The sequence below is a fragment of the Etheostoma spectabile genome, chromosome 19 (genome assembly GCF_008692095.1).
Source record: "Etheostoma spectabile isolate EspeVRDwgs_2016 chromosome 19, UIUC_Espe_1.0, whole genome shotgun sequence".
Classification (NCBI taxonomy): domain Eukaryota; kingdom Metazoa; phylum Chordata; class Actinopteri; order Perciformes; family Percidae; genus Etheostoma; species Etheostoma spectabile.
In genome coordinates this window covers 12,783,043-12,796,576 of record NC_045751.1, presented here as the reverse complement: position 1 = coordinate 12,796,576, position 13,534 = coordinate 12,783,043, and the positions used below count along the sequence as shown (strand labels likewise).

At 39.4% G+C, this 13,534-nt stretch overlaps 3 protein-coding genes and 2 non-coding genes across 10 annotated transcripts in view; 2 read left to right on the top strand and 3 right to left on the bottom strand.

Moving 5' to 3' along the window:
- The window catches only part of intu (inturned planar cell polarity protein), a 27,924-nt gene extending 18,829 nt beyond the window's left edge, over nt 1-9,095 (top strand). For 3 of the 5 annotated variants that reach the window (XM_032544532.1, XM_032544528.1, XM_032544527.1), the window contains exons 11-17: nt 209-421; nt 551-643; nt 825-1,256; nt 1,490-1,584; nt 2,612-2,801; nt 7,843-7,985; nt 8,806-9,095. In XM_032544532.1, the coding sequence (XP_032400423.1) occupies nt 209-421; nt 551-643; nt 825-1,256; nt 1,490-1,584; nt 2,612-2,801; nt 7,843-7,985; nt 8,806-8,917 (1,278 nt within the window). In that variant the 3' untranslated portion in view covers nt 8,918-9,095. The remainder of the gene's footprint in view (nt 1-208; nt 422-550; nt 644-824; nt 1,257-1,489; nt 1,585-2,611; nt 2,802-7,842; nt 7,986-8,805) is intronic. The other 2 variants (XM_032544530.1, XM_032544531.1) reach the window with 2 other exon arrangements.
- trnad-guc (transfer RNA aspartic acid (anticodon GUC)) lies at nt 694-765 on the bottom strand. The gene has a single exon. It is a non-coding gene; the product is annotated as a tRNA-Asp (tRNA).
- Nucleotides 4,278-4,349, bottom strand: trnad-guc (transfer RNA aspartic acid (anticodon GUC)). Its single transcript has one exon. It is a non-coding gene; the product is annotated as a tRNA-Asp (tRNA).
- A 446-nt stretch (nt 9,096-9,541) lies between the features above and the next one.
- Nucleotides 9,542-12,638, bottom strand: ino80b (INO80 complex subunit B; the record flags this gene model as incomplete). Its single annotated transcript, XM_032544549.1, is given in 5 exon segments — nt 9,542-10,285; nt 10,396-10,568; nt 11,163-11,344; nt 11,440-11,620; nt 12,521-12,638. Coding segments are annotated over 5 exon segments (1,032 nt in total). The 3' UTR covers nt 9,542-9,829.
- Nucleotides 12,639-13,121: 483 nt separating this feature from the next.
- The window catches only part of aadat (aminoadipate aminotransferase), an 8,106-nt gene continuing 7,693 nt past the window's right edge, over nt 13,122-13,534 (top strand). Inside the window, exon 1 of one of the 2 annotated variants that reach the window (XM_032544547.1) lies at nt 13,122-13,405. The gene's annotated coding sequence lies outside the window, so the exon portion shown is untranslated. The remainder of the gene's footprint in view (nt 13,406-13,534) is intronic. The other variant, XM_032544548.1, reaches the window with a different exon arrangement.

Below are 13,534 nucleotides of genomic sequence, written 5' to 3'. Positions count from 1 at the left end.
TATCTATCTATCTATCTATCTATCTATCAATCAATCAATCAATCAATCAACCAATCAGCTCTGGTTCAAGCATAATTGCTCCACAACAGATCAAGTCCAGGCCGAACCTCCCAACCTCAAATGTTGTGGGCGGGGTTAAATTTAGCTGGCATCCAGGCTACCTGTTTACTGAAGCATTTACTAAATCGTCAACATACTCACCTTCCAGTCCTACCTGATTGCCAACCATCTGCCCAAAGATGACCTTCTGGATGTGTGCCTGTACTGCCAGCACTACTGCCTGCTGCCGCTGACATCTGAGCAGCGGGTGGGTCAGCTAGTCATCTGGAGGGAGGTGTTTCCCCAGCAGAGAGCTAAGGGCAGCACAGCACCAGGCTACAGCCAGCCTCAAGGACGGCACTTCCTCCTCATTGTGGGGCTGGTAAGACTACAAGTCACTGACTGGTTATTTTTAACTTTATTCTTGTTGTCCATCACCATTCCTAATAATGTTTTTTTTATTGTACAAAAAAATATTTTCTCTGCTTGTATTTCTTCACCTTCACTTTAGAAGCACTTTATGCAGTGTGTGCTGTTGGAGGCAGGTGGCGCTGCTTCACCAGCTTTGGGCTCTCCAGGACCTGATTGTGTTTATGTAGATCAGGTGAACTTTGTAAATTCCTAACATAACTTTGCTTCATGATGCAATAAATACTCCCCGTCGGGGAATCGAACCCCGGTCTTCCGCGTGACAGGCGGAGATACTGTCCACTATACTAACGAGGAAGGTTGAACCCTTGTAAGATAACCTGAAATTTATCTCCTATGTCGCGCTCTTATTACAGGTGAAGGCCACCTTGCTGCAGCTGGAGGTGTTGGAGGCAGGTATTGAGGAGCGTCTAAATGCTCCATCTGCTCCCTGCTTGTCCTGTGCTGACTGGTTCCTCCCTGCTGCTACGGCCCGTGACCGCCTGGACAACCTGGCCCCTTCTTCCCCCGTCTTCAGCAAGATAGCCAGTGCAGTTAAAGGCTCATCCGCTGGAAACAGAGGCCGCAGCCTGTTTGGGGAGAGGTCACGGAGGTCTAGCCCCCAGAGGAGCCTTTCAGACAGCGGGAGTGAGGGACATATGGATGCCGGGTCAGGGTCTGGTTCATTAATGGCTCCAGGCCTCAGTCCACATTCCACACCAGACTCAGGGAGGAAGCTGGGGGGGCGTCGAAATTCGCTTGGATCTGGAGGATCTGATGGGAGTGGAATCAGTGGAGGCCTTTTCAAGGTACAGTTTTTAGTAATTTAGTCTGTTTGTTCCTGTTAGGACCATTGTTGCGATGATCATTTATACAGGGCTCCAGACTATCTTTACAGTGGGGCTGGAAAGTTTGGGCACCCCAGGTAAAAATTTGTATTAACGTACATAAAGAAGCCAAGAAAAGATAGAAAAATTCTCCATAAGTCGTCAAATGACAGATTAGACATTTGTATACAATGTTCTGACTTGTTTGATATTAGATTCCCAGGATGAAGCACCCAAACCCATTCTACCTGGGCACCCTGAGGAAGACCCTGACTGAAAAGGAGACGGAGGAGATGTACAACACCATGAAGTGGGTGATTGAAAATTATTATTAGGGTTCAAACCACGAAGCGGTAGAACCCTTCTGTTTGTCTGTTTTAGGTATTATGAGGGCCCGAGCGCCGAAAGCGGGGTGGCCATTTTGTGCGTTTTGCCATCGAAACAGGAAGTGGGTGTAACTTGAGTGATTGATTTCCCACAATCACCAAGAGTCCAGGCCTGAGGACATCTACAGGCCAATATGGACTTTTGGAGATAGCGCCACCAACTGGCAACAGGAAATCAGCCTTATATGACAAGCGTCATCCGATTAACATGAAACTTAAAATGTGTGGTCTGCATGTGATACTGGGCCGCCCCCTGTACTTTAACCACGCCCATTCACACTGGCCACGCCCCTTTCATAACATTTGAACCGTTTAAGGTACAGTCTTGTGTGAGGTGTCATTGAACTCATCATGGAGTTCCATCTTCATTGGTGACAATTTGCAGTGACTGTCAAATGCATGGTCGCCAGTAACCACGATGCGCGCAGGTTAGCGAGGGCCTGTCCAACGCTGCTTGCAGCTTTAATTATTATTTGTTGTCTGCCGCGTCAGCTCAAATTCCCGTGAGCTGGAATGAGCTAGAAACATGAAACTTGGGGGAATAACTGGAAAGGTGTGCATGTGCTTCTATAGAAGTATGGACCCAATCTGCCACATGGTGGCGCTGTAATTAAGGCTTCAAAATGCCAACTTTCAAAGGCCAAGCCTCCCGCACCGTAAGTCTGATTGAAATTTCTCCCACAGGTGCAGCTTAATGTGCTCTACAAAAAAGCCTCAAGGATCCTTAAGGTCTGCCTAGGAAATCTTTCCGCCATCGCTTGCAGGATATGTTTTATAACGACGTTGGACCACATGTGTGAAATTACTTTGAAGCCGCTGTTGAGAAAAAAAGTTTGAACCCGCAAATCGGCACTTGCGACTATAGTTTTTTCCTTCAGTCTTACGGCAAATATCATTAATGTTGGCTTAACGTACTAACAGCTAAAAACCTAAATGTTCTCATTGTGACAGACTGACCTCAGGTGCAGAGAACACCTTGTTCCACTACGTCTTGATGGAAACTGTTCAGGGGATCTTCATTGCTCCAACTAACAGAGAGGTGGCTCAGCTCAGCGGCTCCATCCACCCACAGCTCATTCGCAACTTCCACCACTGCTGCCTCTCCATAAGGGCTGCGTTTCAGCAGAGCTTGCCAACCAGGGTAGGTCAGAGTTACATAACGGTAGTAATAAAGGAATAGTAGTCCTAACCTCAGACCATAACTCACTTAACAACACATTTCACAGTAATTATGGCAAACAGCGAAGAGGTGTCACGGCTACCTAAAATCACACCAAGACCAGATTCTATTGATCTCAAGTCAAAAACAATACTTTTCAGTGAAGTTAGGCCAAAACACAACATTGCAATAGCATGACTAAATTTTGTTGGATCATAGCATGGGCTTAAAGATTAGTTTAGCATTCATCCTAAGGGTAATTGTTGTGCAGCAATTGCAGTACAAAGAGTAAAGAGTGCTATAATTTAAAAAAAAATCAGTGAAAATGCAACCTTTTTATGAACATTTTGAGACACTATCCTACGTTTTTGTGACTTTTTTCAGCATACTGTAAATTACGTTTTTCATTTTTTTCTTTCTTTTTTAGGACTATGACTTTATCTGACTTTTTTCGACGTACTATATCATGACTTCTATATGACTTTTTTCAAATTACTATACTATTCCTTTTTGTGACTTTTTTGACATACTATACTTTGACTTCTGTATGACCTTTTTCAGCATAACATGTTATGACTTTTTTTAATGTACTATACTATGACTTTTTTTGACATGTTATACTATGAACCTTTTTTTGACTTTTTCATCAGTATTCTAGAACATTTTTCAACATACTATACTATAACTTTTTTTCAAGATACTATACTATGACCTTTTTGGACACACTATACTATGACGTTTTTGTGACTTTTTTGACATACTATACTATGATTCCTGTATGACTTCTTTGACATACTATATTATGACTTTTTTCAACATACTGTACTATGACTTTTTTTGACATGGTATACTATGAAATTATTATGACTTTTTTTCATCAGTATTCTATAACATTTTTTCAACATACTATACTATGATTTTTTTCAAGATACTATACGATGACCTTTTTGGACATTCTATACTATGATGTTTTTGACCTTTTTCGACTAACTATACTATGAATTTGTGTTACCTTTTTGGACACACTATACTATGATGTTTTTGTGACTTTTTTGACATACTATACTAATATTTTTTTGACTTTTTTCAAAATACTATACTATGACTCCTGTATGACTTCTTTGACATACTATAGTATGACTTTTTTCAATGTACTATACTATGACTTTTTTGACATGATGTTTTGTGTTTGTTCTGTGAGTTTTTCAACATACTATGACGTTTTGACTTGTTTCAACTAACTATGCAATGAGTTTTTGTTACACTCTACTAAGACGTTTTGTGACTTTTTTTGACAATACTATGACTTCTGTATGACTTTTTTCAACAAACAATACTATGATTTTTTTCATTACTTTGTTTTATGCATACTATCTCTTTTTTATGACTTTATATAAAAGTATAGATAAATGTATATCCAAAATAGGGTATTAGGGTTTCTTTTTTGAGCAAAAGTAACTCCCCGTCGGGGAATCGAACTCCGGTCTCCCGCGTGACAGGCGGAGATACTGTCCACTATACTAACGAGGAAGGGTATGCAATGGGGGGGAAAAAAAGATGCTAATGTATCTGCTAAAGATTTGTCAGTTTAGTTTGCATTAGGATCACAAGTAACAATCATTTATTCATGTAAATCTCCCTGTGATACCCTAAAGCTTCCCTTTTTGTTGTTGCAAGATTAAACATGAAACTGAGCATTTCTGTCAGGCTTGCCAGGGGTGATCAGGGTACAAAATCCAGTCATTGAATAGTATGTTTAAAAAGTTGGAATGTCAAAAAAAGTCATAGTATAGTTTGTCAAAAAGAAAATCACAGTATAGAATCTCGAACAGTTACAAAAAGTCATTCATAGTCTTTCGGAAAAAAGTCATAGTATGTCGGGAAAAAAGTAATAGTAAAGTATGTTGGAAAAAAGTAATAGTACAGTATGTCAGAAAAGTCATTGTATATTATGTTGAAAAGTCATCAAAAGTCATAGTATTTCATAACGTAAGTCATGAAAACATTGTCATTATGTTGAAAAAAGTCACAGTATAGCACTGAATGTCAAAAACATTCACAGTATAGAATGTCAAAAAATTCATAAAAATGTCATATAATAGTATGTCGGAAAAAAAGTCATGATATAGTCTGTGGAAAAGTCATAAAAAAGCAATAGTGTAGTATGTCGACAAAAAGGTATAGTGTGTTGAAAAAGTCATCATATAGTATTCCTAAAAAAGTCAGTATGTTAAAAGTAATAAAGTCATAGTATGTCAAAAAGTCATAAAAAAGTGTGTGTGTGTGTGTGTATATATATGTGTATATGTGTATATATATGTATGTATATGTATGTGTATATATATGTATATGTATGTATGTATATATGTGTATGTATGTATATATGTATGTATATACTGTATGTGTGTGTATATATATATATGTATGTATGTATGTATGTATGTATGTATAGTATATTCCGGTATGTCGATAAAAGTCAGTCTATTGTGGAAAAAAGTATAGTATTCAAGAGGTCGTAGTATAGTATTTCGAAAAATTCATAGTATGGTATGTTGAAAAAAATGTTGTGTGTTGAAAAGTCTTCAAAAGTCATAGTATGTATTTTATGAAGTAAGTCATGAAAACATTATGTTGAAAAAAAGTCATTGTATCGGGGGAAAAAAAGTCAAAGTTAAAAAGTAATAAAAAAGTCATAGTATAGTTTGTAGAAAAAACGTTATAGTATAGTGTCAATGTTGGAAAACAGTGGTATGGTATTTCGGGAAAATTTGTAACATCAAAGTATAGTATGTAGTATAGAAATTATGAAAAAAAATTGGAAAAAAGTAATAGTATAGTATGTTGATTAAACGTTATAGTATGTTTAAAAGTCGTAGAAACGTCATAGTATAGTGTGTCGAAAAAGTCACAAAAACGTGATATATGTCGCATAGTATGTCGAAATATGTCATAGTATAGTGTCAATGTTGAAAAAACGATATAGTATTTCTGGAAAATTTGTAACGTCAAAGTGTAGTATGTCGAAATGTGTGTTTTTTTTTAAATGTTTAAAATCATAGGTAATGTTGATAAAAGTAATAGTGTAGTAAATCGAAAAAAGTTATAGTATGTCCAAAAGTCATAAAAATGTCATAGTATAGTGTGTCGAAAAAAATCATAAGCTACGTAGAAAAAAGTAATTATATAGTATGCTGAAAAGTCATAATCTATGTCGAAAAACAGTAAGTGTATAGTCAGGGCCGGCCTGTGGCTTAGGCAGTATAGGCAAATGCTAAGGGCGCAAACCACCAGGGGGCGCCCAGCCTGTGCTGTACCTGTAACGTAGGGTGACCAGACGTCCCTTATTTTGGCTACCTGTCCCCGGCTGGATCTGTCCCCGGAAAGTCCCGGTTTTCACTGTGACTGAAAGAGCCGAAATTGGAATGAAAGAAAAAAACGTAGCCGATAATCGCACACCCAACACACGCAGGCTCCAGACCGCCAGAGCCAGCGGGGCTCAGAGAGTTTCAGAAGCCGTGTGTCACGATGTTAAATAACTGATTATTTACATGGAGTGGTGGGTTAGCGAACGCAATTTCGCGGACTTTTATGTTTAAAAGGATCTTAATCTTAACAGAAAGGTCGACCTCCTAGAAATCTTTCCATAATGTTGTCAGACACTTAGAAATTAATCTGAGTCTGTTAGCAGCAAAACGAGCACTTTTATGAACGTAAATACAAGTGGAAAATTATCTATTAATACATTGCAGCGATCTCGTGTAATACTGCATCACTGTCAAAGGAAAATATGTCCTCAGTAGTTTTTATTGTATTGATTCTCAATGAGCTGTTCCAGAAACAAGTTGAGCAGTAAAGCAAACGCTGTCAGATAAATGTAGTTCAGTACATTACAACATTATGAAAATGAGACTTTCTATCTTAAAATATTTAGGACTTTCTATCTTAAAATATTAGGACTATTAGGACTTTATATTTGAAATATTAAGACTTTCTATCTTGAAATATTAGGACTTTTTATCTTGAAGTATAAGGATGGATTTTTATCTTGAAATATAGGACTTCTATCTTGAGGTGTAGTGGAGTGGAGTAGGAAGTAGCAGCAGGGGTGGGTTGGATCAGACCTTGGGGGGGGGGCTCAGCCCCTAATGAGAACAGCTCTAGGTCAGTGTCCCCGTTTTAAGTTTTACAAAAATAAAAACATTACGTTTTGGAGGTAAATACGCTTCTGAGCTGAAAATGTCCCCGGATTTTGTCTGAGAAATCTGGTCACCTTACTATAACGTCATCTTAATTAAAAAAACAAGCCCGACTTCTTCTTTTACCTGCATCTAAATCTCATAATGTCAAAGCGTCCTAAACTGTCTGGTGCCCAGGGGAGGAAAAAAAGAAAAGTAGAGGAGGAAAAACGTGACACAGACGGAGGTAATGTTACAGTAAAGTTGATGATGATAATATTATGTTGCTGTTGCAGAACAATGATCGATAATAGCATCAGCCGTTAGCATGACATAGTTGGCTAATCAATAAATAGCGAGCGCTATCTGTTAGTTTTAAAATCAGTTAACTGTACAGTGATGCAAGGGGGCGCCACCTAAAATCTTGCCTAGGGCACCAAATTGTTTAGGGCCGGGCCTGTGTATAGTATGTTAAAAAGTCATATTACCGGATGTAGAAAAAGCCAGTACAGAAGTTCAAGAAAGAAAAAAAAAGTCTTACGTATAAAAAAGTTATACTATGTAGGGGAAAAAAGTCATAGTATGTAGAAAAAGTCATTATCTAATGTCGAAAAAAGTCTTAAAAACATAGTGCAGTATGTCAAAAAGTCATACAAAAGGGGGCCCTGCAGAAAAAGTTTGGCAACCATTAAAAAGAAATCCTGAAAAAGCCCCCGAAAATATTGTCATTGGGCCGGGGACAGCACTTTGATAAACTGTGGACCAGGTTGATTCCAAAAGTAGATTACATTTTACTTTACTAGAAGTTGTAATCTCCTGATCCGTCGGTGTGATTTCCTCTCCTGCAGGGCCGTCGGGCTGCAGACAGGCCTCAGGGCGGTGGTTGGGGTCTGGGTCCAGTAAAGGAACACGGGGTCCTGTTTCAGTGTAAACCTGAGAACTGGACCGACCAGAGGAAACCTGCTCCCACCATGACATACTGGGTTATAGGGTATTTCAGCTTCAAATAATTTTTCTCTCCAAGCCTTACATTTATTTTGAATATTGGGGAGATAATTAGTTATGCACCAGTGAAAATATATGTGGCTGCTGCAACCATTTAACGTTTTGTTTTCACCTGGTCGGTGGTAGATTGTTTTCAGGGAAATGATCCTTAATATCCTCAATAAACTCAATAATGTAGATATAGTGATATAAATAATAGTCAAGAACAGTACAGTGTAATGAAGGAAAGAATAAAGTCTAGGCCTACATGCAGCCAACATATCAGTGTTTCCTCAGTGAGAGTATGAGAAACCCAGTATTGCTGTTTTCACCTCAGGCTGCTGTAAGAAGACGGGGATGAGTAGGCAGCATCGGGATGGGATTTAGCTGAAAGGGGAGGAAGAGAAAGCTTTTGAATGAAGGTCAGATTTGTCTTTTAGAGGCTACCAGTTTAGCAATTCCAGTCTTAGCAATTCATAGAGAAGAGACAGAGCACAGGAAGGAAGGACATAAAGGAAAAGGGTCATGGAGTGCAAAGGACAATTTTTTTTTGTAGCTGGGCCCCAGAGGGAGATTTCCCTTGTGAATGAACAGTCTAACAGCTGTTAGCTTTCACTGTTTTTATCTTTACCCAATGGTATTGTAGATAGCCATAACTATTCTTTATAATCCCCTACAGTAAATTAAGATACATAAAAATCTAAACCTATCAACTTCTAAGAAACATATTTATCTTTACTTTAGTCATTTTCAGCATTGAGGTAACAGCACCGTTCTCTCCAAAGTCCATGCACTTTTCTTACCTCCCAATCTCTCTTGTCTTTTAGACGGATGTTGCTCGAGCCCGTCCCTCAAGAATTCTACGTGTGTTTCCATGACTCTGTGGCAGAGGTTCCTGTTGAGATGGCCTTCAGGCTCTCCTTCGGACTGGCCTTTTGATTATTAGATCTGACTCTGGCCTTACATTATTGATGATTAAGCAAATAGTGAGTTGAAACCAAGTCATTTTTGTGCCTTGTTGCTCAACAGATATGTGCCAGGTTCGTTTTGTATATGAAAAGCCTCTCATTCATTGAATACCTCAGACACTTTGGTGTAAGCCTCTGATAAGAGCAGACAAAAACCTGCTAAGTTCACTAAGTTGGACCAATAACACCTACGCTGTTGCTCACATCTTCATGTTGACAGAGCAAATGAAGTTGTACTGATATTGTCACAATTTGTATGCGGTGTTGGAAAGGCATTTTATTTGTTACTTAATTTAATGTGTACAGTTTTGTATTGAAATTGAGTTATGTTACAAAATTGAGATTAAAAATGCAATAGTTTCTCTTTTAATCTTTCAAAACAAATGTTCCTGTCATTGACATTCTTTGTCAGTTTTTACATACGTACATCATTATTTTACATTATTGACTAAATGAAAAACAGTCCAAGCTAGTGGAAATAATGCTACTCTTTCTCCAAACATACACAAAAATATTAATTTTATGTGGTCTTCAACCAATGGAAATCATAAATATTGTATTATATTTGGTACACCGGTTTAAAAAAAAAAAGTTCAGATCCTAAGATTCCATAATGTACATAATTGAATTGTGTAACCAGCATCACTGCAGCGAAAACCATTATTATCATCAATATGACACAGCTACAAACAAGTGTAAATCCACATTCTTAGCCCAGACCAGATTCATGTTTAAAGTTTAAATTACACCTGCCACATCTGTAGAGTCGCGAGCATCTGTGTAACGTAAATGTCATGAAATGTTATACCACGTCGACTGTATGCACCTTCATCACATCCCAACGTCGGAACAGAACCACATCCATTAAGGATCTATTCTTCCCTTAAAGTTCAAGTAGCAGGTTCCTCTTGTAACACTCAAGGCTGCAGAGAGGAACCCCGGTCTTTGAGCAGGAGTACTTCTTGAGGTTGGAGCAGCCGCTGGCTCCGCAGTTCCCCGGGGCTGCTGGTGGAGGACAGGGGGGTGTTGGGGCCGGAGCGGGGACCCCGATGGGGAAGGAGATGGCCATGCCCTGGGCGCAGTCGCTGTACCGGACCATGGGACACTGATTCTGCTTGGACTTCCTCTCTCTCATGCTTTTGATCTTGGCCTTGCTGGTTTTTGTCAGTCTCTCTATTGTCTGGTTCTTGTTCTCTTCTGCCTTCTTCGCGGCCTGCAGGCGTCTCTTTCGGGCTCGTTCCTCCCGCTTCTGCATCATCTCTGCGGTCATCTCCTTCTCCTTGTAACCCATGGGGAGCTCCAGGAGAGGCTGGCTCTGCTGCTTGTGTAGAAGGGCTTTCTGAACACATACAAAGAAATGAAATCACACTCTGGGATGTAGGTTTATAGCTGCTTTAAGATTTGATTGATCAATACAGAACTGAAGTACATGTTTCTGCTCTTGCTCACCTGTCTGGCCGTGAGCAGAGATTCATCAACCTCCTTCTTCAACTCTCCGTTGTCGTCCAGCTCTCCCTTCTCCAGAGCGTCCAACCACCTCTCCTCCTCGTCTACAGGCACGCCCAGCATGGAGTCTGAGTCTATGTCTGGCATAGGAGACACGGCCAGGTTGCTGTCTTCATCTGATACAGAACAAACAAAATAAACATGATGTGTTTGTTGTCCCACCAAAACCCTAATTAACAGATTTTAACTGTGCATTCACTGTGGACCTGACAGTGCAAAAGTTATTGATTTGAAAATTGTAAAAACCACAACTCTGGTCAAGTTTGACCCCTTTTCAAAGTTTTCTATATGAGAAATTTAGGTTTCTGTCAAGGAAAATTGCCCAAAAATAACACGGATAGTTCCCCGCAACGCTCTTCAAATACAATTCAAATATTAAAAAAAGAAAATCAAAACATTTTGACAAAAGAGAATAGCCAAATACATTGAACGCAGAAAATCTTTAATTGAAAAAAGCATCAACAAAATATTATCACCTTGTTTTTTCAAGCATGGAAAAATGTGTTGAAAAAGTGTTTATTTTACCAAAGGGTTAAGCTTTTGTTTAGCGTACAATAGATGTCTGAAAACCCAATAAGGTTAATTGTAATGAAGCCTTTGAGACCAGGAAAAGGGAACTTATAACCTCTATCACAATGTTAAGATACATAAACCACAGATACTCTAATAACTTTTCATCAAGCTCCAGTATGTAGTGTTTTGTAACTTACCCAGCCAAGCCCGATACTGCTCCAAAGGCACAGAGGGCTCATCGTCGTCGTCATCATCATCATCATCGTCATCCTCATTGTCATCATCATCGTCGTCGTCGTCATCATCATCAACATTATTAATAATCATCAAGGGGGAGGGAGGACAAGCCACACCGGGATGCACGGTGAAGGTGGGGACACTATAACAGACAGAAACAGAAACTCGCTGAGTGAATAGGTCTCTATGACACGGAGTACTACTGACATACTGACCACCTTCAACATCCTGCCTCACCTCTTGGTCCCCAGCGTCTGTCCTCCCAGTTTGATCTTGAGTCGGAGCTGCGGGGGAGGCCGAGGAACCACCACAGGCTCGGGCTCTGGGGCCTCGGCGAAGCTGTGGTGCTTCTTCTTGTGCTTCTTGTGTTTTTTGTGTTTCCGCTTGTGAACGCTGTGCAGGCTTGAGCCACCTTCACCTGCAGAAGACGAGAGAAAAGCAACAAATACATACTATAAACATGTATGAACTAAGAAATGATGGCTGCCATTTCCTTGCCATGTCAGCCAAGATTTGTATGAAGCAAAAACAATTATCAGTCCAAGAACATTTTACTGTTGATATTTGGTAGACTGCTCACAACAAATTTGCAACAAAATTAACAATATAAATAAAAAGAGTTTAAAAAAAATGTTACCTTACACTGTGACCAGATGATGGTATAATAAAGTGAATGTACTCTATTAGTTGCAGTAAATCTTACCTTAATGAAGAGTAATGTTTGGTTTTTGTTTATATATATTTTAGAGATGTGTTGAAATCTGTTTTTATGTTATATATATACACACATTTGTTGGACTATTATCCCTGTACAGTCATATTTGTTATAGTATTTTAATGGCATCTTTTTTGTTTTACTTTTCTATTTTCTATTTAAGTTCTTGACTGTTGCAGTACTTTACTTTTATTTTCATTTACAAGTATAACTGTAATACTATGATACAGCGGCACAAACTACAACCTTCAACATTATAACTGTAATGGAGGTAGGAGATATTGGAGGATTAGCTTTTGTGGCTTGTACCTAATAACTGAGTGTATATTTCGGCATAAGGAAAGCATAACTCTGCGTATCAAAATGATAAATTACGTGCTAATAATGGTATATAGGCTACTTGTTATTTTTTAAAGATTGTTTTAGGGGGCTTTCCCGCCTCTAATGGACAGGACAGCAGGGTGAGAAAGGGGAGAAAAAGGGGGAAGACATGCAGGAAATCGTCATAGTTCGGACTCGAACCCTCGACCTTTGCGTCGAGGAACAAACCTCTATGTCAAAACCAACTGACCCAACCCGGCCACAATAATCGTATATACTTACAGAGAAACCTGGGATGAATCATGTCTTTCCTTTTCCCCATTGAAACGACGACAGGGATGTAAACACCAAAGACAGGACAGCCTCTACATGGCAGCCGAAATCTCAGTTATCTGGAAAACTGAGAGAATGCAACATTATTACGTTCACGTTGCAGTATGCAGCCGTTACATTGACGTGAGATCATCTTAAGCCAGACAGCATATTTCATTTCTATTTATATAAGGTTTGTTTGGACGAGGCCGTCAGTTTTAACCACGACTGTAACGTTAACGTAGCCTTATTTAGCCGGGAGATCACTCACATTTGCTAGCAAGCATTCAACGTCTGAAAACACTTCCATTGCAAAAATAGATTCTAGTTACCAGTTTAAAAGAAAATTATGTGGCACAGACTGCAAGCCTGGAGCTACTTTGACTACTGATTTAAAATTAAGCTAACATTAGACAGTTCGTCCATAGACTGTAAATTAGTTTGTCATACACACAAGCAATGCTTAGCTCTAATGAAGGCTACGCTAACAACACGGAAGTTCACCTTCTTCGTCATTTCCGGTAATTCTGAGCCCATGGATTCTTATTACTTTGCTTCCCGCTAGTGGAGAAAAACAAATAGAGGACGTTCACAATGTAGCTAGCTAAGTATTGAATCTAAACAGTAGTGGTGGCTTGAATTGTACAGCCAGAGACGCTTTAGTTTTAGGCTCGAGGCTCTTTGGTACAGCGAAGTTGACGTTAGCTAGCCGAAACTCCTGTAGAAATAATTACTTTACATCTTGGGTAATGTAGTTCACGTAACGGACGCCGCAGGTTGACCACTGTAAATCTTGGTGTGCCAAGAAACATATTGTCCAGAAGCCCCCGGGGCGGTCAAGCCGAGCTACGCAAGGTCAGTTACACAGGGCGAACGTGGCCGAGTTAAAACCATAGATTGTGTATTATTAACAGTCTATGGTTAAAACCTAGTATACAGTCTATGGTTAACACCGAGGATATACAGTCTATGGTTAAACCTAGG